The sequence below is a fragment of the Chinchilla lanigera genome, unplaced genomic scaffold (genome assembly GCF_000276665.1).
Source record: "Chinchilla lanigera isolate Chin_1 unplaced genomic scaffold, ChiLan1.0 scaffold00044, whole genome shotgun sequence".
Classification (NCBI taxonomy): Eukaryota; Metazoa; Chordata; class Mammalia; order Rodentia; family Chinchillidae; genus Chinchilla; species Chinchilla lanigera.
In genome coordinates, this window is record NW_004955445.1 from 8,368,905 (window position 1) to 8,374,047 (window position 5,143).

At 47.7% G+C, this 5,143-nt stretch overlaps 1 protein-coding gene across 2 annotated transcripts in view; it reads right to left on the reverse strand.

Annotated features, from left to right (window-relative positions):
* The window catches only part of Slc9a8 (solute carrier family 9, subfamily A (NHE8, cation proton antiporter 8), member 8), a gene marked incomplete in the record, with an annotated part of 75,300 nt that overhangs the window by 60,058 nt on the left and 10,099 nt on the right, over positions 1-5,143 (reverse strand). For both annotated transcript variants that reach the window (XM_005392327.2, XM_013518263.1), the window contains 1 exon segment: positions 3,298-3,378. In XM_005392327.2, the coding sequence (XP_005392384.2) occupies positions 3,298-3,378 (81 nt within the window).

Consider the following 5,143-nt stretch of genomic DNA (forward strand, 5'->3'; position numbering starts at 1 on the left):
CAAGAACAAAAAGAAAAGGAAAAGAACACACACACAAAAGTATATCTACACTTGGCCTGGAAGAGAATAAAGCGTAATAAAAATAGTGGAAGACATCAATGAACAGGATTTTTCTTTTTCCTGTACAGTGGTTTGATGGGGGAAATTTTTTTTTTAAGTCAAAAATACAGAATTGTATAAAATATAGGAAGTATCCTAAAAGCTCTGAATAACGGCTGGAAATCTTTTCAGATTTTCATGCTGACTCAGCTCCTTGGAACACTCAAAATAGAAAGGCCGGGGAGTGCAGCTCAGCAGCACAGGGCCCGGCTACCCCACATGAGGCCTGGGCACGACACCCAGCACTGCAAAAAACAAACTGCACCGCGATGCTCTTTTTCTACAACGAAGGAGAAAAGGACTGGACCCTCGTTTGAAAATATAATAAAGTAGCAGGGGAAATGCTTTTAGGTGCAGGTGGGCCCGTGTTCTTTCCTATACCATGTGTTACTTGGGAACACGGACGGCCAGCAAGGGCTCCAAGCTGCGGCAGGCTACGTGCAACCTCTGGCTGGGAGAGGTTATCCCTGAAAGGATGAACCTCACTTTCTCTGGTTGCTTCTTGTGGATTCTTTCTTGACACAAAAGTTGACCATTTTGGGCCGGGGATGTAGCTCAGTGGCATAAGTGCCTGAGGTCGTGAGTTTGATTCCTGGTACCAGGAAAAAAAAAAAAAACAAACCCCGAAAAGAAAGTTGACCATTTTATCTCAGAATTTTGTTACATGGTGCTCTGGCTGGGGAAAGGTTTTGCTTCTGCTTCTATGGCTTTAGGAAAGGTGGGACTATTCTCACTGCTTTGTCAGCACTTCCGGACTCTAACGAAACGTCTTCTAATGTGATGACGATACTTCTGGGACCCCAGCACTCTCCCAGGGGGTGCTCACTGCCTTCCAGGCAGCCGAGTGTGCACAGCAGTACCGAAAGCAGGCCTCACTGTCCACTGCTGGCCGCAAGGGCTGGCTCTACGGGCTGCAGGTCCAGCAAGGCCGAGGGAGGAAGGTGCCGTGGGTGGAGAGCTTGGGACTCCAGCACCACTCCACCCCTCGGGTTCAGAGCTGGCGCTAGGGAGTTCGTCCTCCAGCCCAGGTGCCCGAGAGAAGGGCAGGCCAGGTTGCCCGAGGCAGCTGCGGCCAGCCGGCCTGGGGCGGAAGCCAGAATCCGGGACACACAGGGGGTGGCGCTGCAGGAAGCACCGCCTGAAAGTGGAGAACTGAGTTGCAAGGCCTGGCCCAGCTGTCGGGGCAGCTGCCTGAGGCTCGAGCTGCCCGCAGTGTTTCTTCACAAGAGCCAACAGGTGTGTGGCCCCACCCCCACCAATCTGTTCTCTTTAAATCCATTTAAATTGGGCTTGGCCTCGTGAAATGGGAAAAATTCAGTATTAGTGAAGACACTTAGCGGCAAATAAAAGAACGCTTGACTAAAAATGGCGTAAACGATAGATGTCCGCTGTCGGATGGAACAGCAGCACCGAAACCAGCGGCTCCAGGTGGTATCGCCTCAACCCAACGGCCACGTGGGCAAGCATCTGGGCTGCTCATCACCCCCCTGGCAATACGCACCGCTGCGGCTTTTGTCTTCTTCTTCCCTCTTTGGTGGCACTAGGGATTGAACTCAGGGCCTTCACACTGAGCTCATCTCTAGTTATTTTGTTGATTGATTGATTGATGTCTTTTTGAGACAGAGTTTTGCTATGCACTTCAGGCTGGCCTTGAACTCACAGCGATTCCCCTGCCTCAGCCTCCTGAGTGCTGAGATTACAACCACCATGCCCGGCTTCTAGTTGTTTTTCTTTTTTAATTTTTAAAATTTTGAGACAAGGTCTTGCTAAGTCACTAAATTGCTCAGGCTGGGTTGGAACTCCTGATCTTCCTGCCTCAGCCTCCCAGGAATTGCAGGTATGAGCCACCACGCCCAGCTCTGGCTTTTGCCTTTGAGTCACAGTGGCTGCAAGTGGTGCTCCAGGCATCACTTCCTCAATCAGTAGAATTACAGGAAGGAAGGGCACTGTTCTCATTTCTATCAGGAAGGAAACATTGGGGACATCTCCCAGCACACCTCCCTCTACTGTCACCGGCCAAGATGGACCTTACACTCACTGCCCGCCCCCACCAGGGGAAAGGGGCATGTACTTACCACAAGGGCAGAGACCAAACTTTTAGAATTTAAAAGTTGAACCCTGGACATTCTCACAGAGCTACACACCCAGCACATGGTTTATTTAGAGACGAGTCTCACTAAATTGTTCAATTGCCGGGGCTGGCCTGAAGTTTTTGATCCTCCTGCCTCAGCCTCCCAGAGCGCAGAGTAGGTCCAGGGGAAACACCGGAGGGTCTGCACCAGGGTAGCAGGAAGGCAGGCGATGAAGGGGACAGACAGGCTGGAGAGCAGAGTCCGAACATTCATGTCCAGAGCTAACCTGCAGTGCTCACTTCGGCAGCACATATACCAAAGCTAACTTCCACCGCACGCATACTGGAAAGCATTCCTACCCCATTAGACAAGACCTAGAAGGCAAAGATAACCTACACGGTGTCAGGGTGATGAGGAAAAATGTTTATCAGTAGGCCAAATGGAAACTAGTAACGAGAATAGAGTCAACTGGCCAGGCGTGGTGGCGCACACCTGTAATCCCAGCACTTAGGAGGCTGAGGTGGGAGGGTCCCTGTGAGCTCGAGGCCAGCCCGGGCTACACAGTGAAGTGCATAGTGAAACCTAGTCTAAAAAAACAAAAAAACTACTTATGTATAGTCAACTACGAAGCCTTGGGCAACCTTAGTAAAAGCATTTACTGTGCCTCAAGCATCCTTACCCCATTTTAGCCTTGCATTTGACTCACTAAGGTCCCTGCTTCTTTCTTCAGTGAATTAACCATTCACAGAGTGCGCCTGTGTTCACAGCTGTTATTATGCAGGTTCACCCACTCCACCTAGGAGCTAATTATCTTAACAACTGCCACAGGAAACAAAGAGCTAGTAAGTGGCTGCTTCTCACTAACACGAGGGAGCCATTTCTCCACCCTAAACTGTAAGGTCAGTGTGCTCAAAGGACAAAGAGAAGCAGCTCACAGAAAGGGTGTGTTGCCGGGCCAGCACTTGGGAGGCTGAGGGAGGAGGGCTGCCGTGAGTTCAAGCCCAGCCTGGGCTATGTGGGAGACTTTGTCTTCAAAAAAACAGAAACGAACAGGAAGAACCTGTGGAGGGGGACCGACAGTGGTTACTGTCTCTGCTTTTACCGTGGGGTCCCGATAAGCACTTACCAAGAGAAACAACAGCAACACTCTCCGGCAAGAAATGCAGTCTGTATCGGATGAGTAAATGCACCAATATGATGCAGATAGCTGTGGGGGGGAAATAAGACATGTTTTAAAAGCCCGGTCTTGAAAAAAAAAAAAAAATAAAATAAAAGCCCAGTTATGAACAGAAAACACCAAGCTCACGCAGTGGTTACGTCTGCGGGGCCGTCAAGATGGTGGGAAACTGGCAGTGACAGTGAGCATTTGTTGTATCTTTATTGTTGTCTCTTAAACTAGAGGTAGATAGTGTTTATTATACTTTCTTTATATTTCTTTGTATACCTGAACTACTGTTCACCGTGGTTAACTTTTTAATAAACTGTAAAACCTAATGCAACCATTTACATTTATTCAAATTTTCCTGACTGCCAGGAGTGGTGGTGCACACCTGTAATCCCAGCACCCGGGAAGCTGAGGCAGGAGGATCTTTGTGAGTTCCAGGACCAGCCTGGGCTACAAAGTGAGGTCAAGGCCAGCCTGAACTGCATAGCAAGACCCTGTCTCAAAGAGACAAAAAAAAATTTTTTTTTCCTGACTATAAGACATGGTCCTGCTTTTTTGAAAGAGGAAGCCAGTGAAATCACTTGCACATAAACGTAACTGCAACAGATTATGTGGATGTGAAATATCTTCACCATGTGACTGGTTCTCCTTTAACACAAAAGGAAGCGAGGGTATTTCACAAATTGCAAGAAGCAGAAACTTTGGTTTGATGACAAGAACATTAAAGAAATCTGAAGGCGAGTCACCCCTGCACCCCAGCTGGCTACAGCAGTTGGGGACAACACTTCCCAATGCTACCTCATTTAGTCCCCCAAATTTCCTCTCCGCTGTCACTGCGAGGATCTCCAGCACCCCAGGGGTGTCACAGTGCGAGGACGTCATAGCAGGGGAGTCCGATGGAGACTGTATGCACCAACCACAGAGCACTCTACCACCCCCAACTGGCTGGCGGCCATCATTCCTCAACCTCCCAAACAGGAGTAATATGCCTGACTTTCTTCACAGGGGTGCTATCAAAAAAGAAAAGCAAGGATGGCCGGGGACTGTGACATATGCCCGTAATCCCAGCACCAGAAGGCTGAGGCAGGAGGATCCCAAGTTCAAGCTCTGGCAACTTAGTAACTTAGCAAGACCCTGTCTCAAAAAATAAAACGGAGGGCTGGGGATATAGCTTAGTGGCACAGCGCCTGCCTGGCAAGTGCAAGGTCCTGAGTTTGATTCTCTGTACCAAAAAGATGATAATAATAATAAAAATAAAAAGGGCTGAGAAGGGAGCTCTGTGGTAGACTGCCCAGGAAGAAAGAAAGAAAAGAAGGATGTGAATCTGTCTGAAGAAAGTATTTCTGGCCCAAAAATTAAAAATAAGAAAAACAGTGCCCTTTCACAGGAGTAATTCCCAAGGTGACTCCACGCTTCAAATGTCAGCACACATGCCCCTTTCCTTTATCTGGCACCTAGATGGTATCCGATCTCATCAATCACAGTACTAATTTAACAGTACTAAATATAACTTTTATTTTTTTTTTTAAAGGAAATGTTTAAACAATCTGCATGGCTGTTAACTAGCCACCTGTAGAGCCTATACTGACAGATCAGATTTCTTCAATCCCACCAAAAAGTACCACAAAGCCAGAGAAAAGAAAATTTGTTCTAAATATAGAAAGTTTGTTCTCTTTTCATTCTGTGCTTTAAACTATCAATCTGTGATGTTACTTTAATGTAAATATTTAACTTTTTAAAATTTAGGGCCAGGGATATAGCTCAGTGGCACAGCGCCTGCCTAGTAAGCATGAGGTCGTGAGTTTGA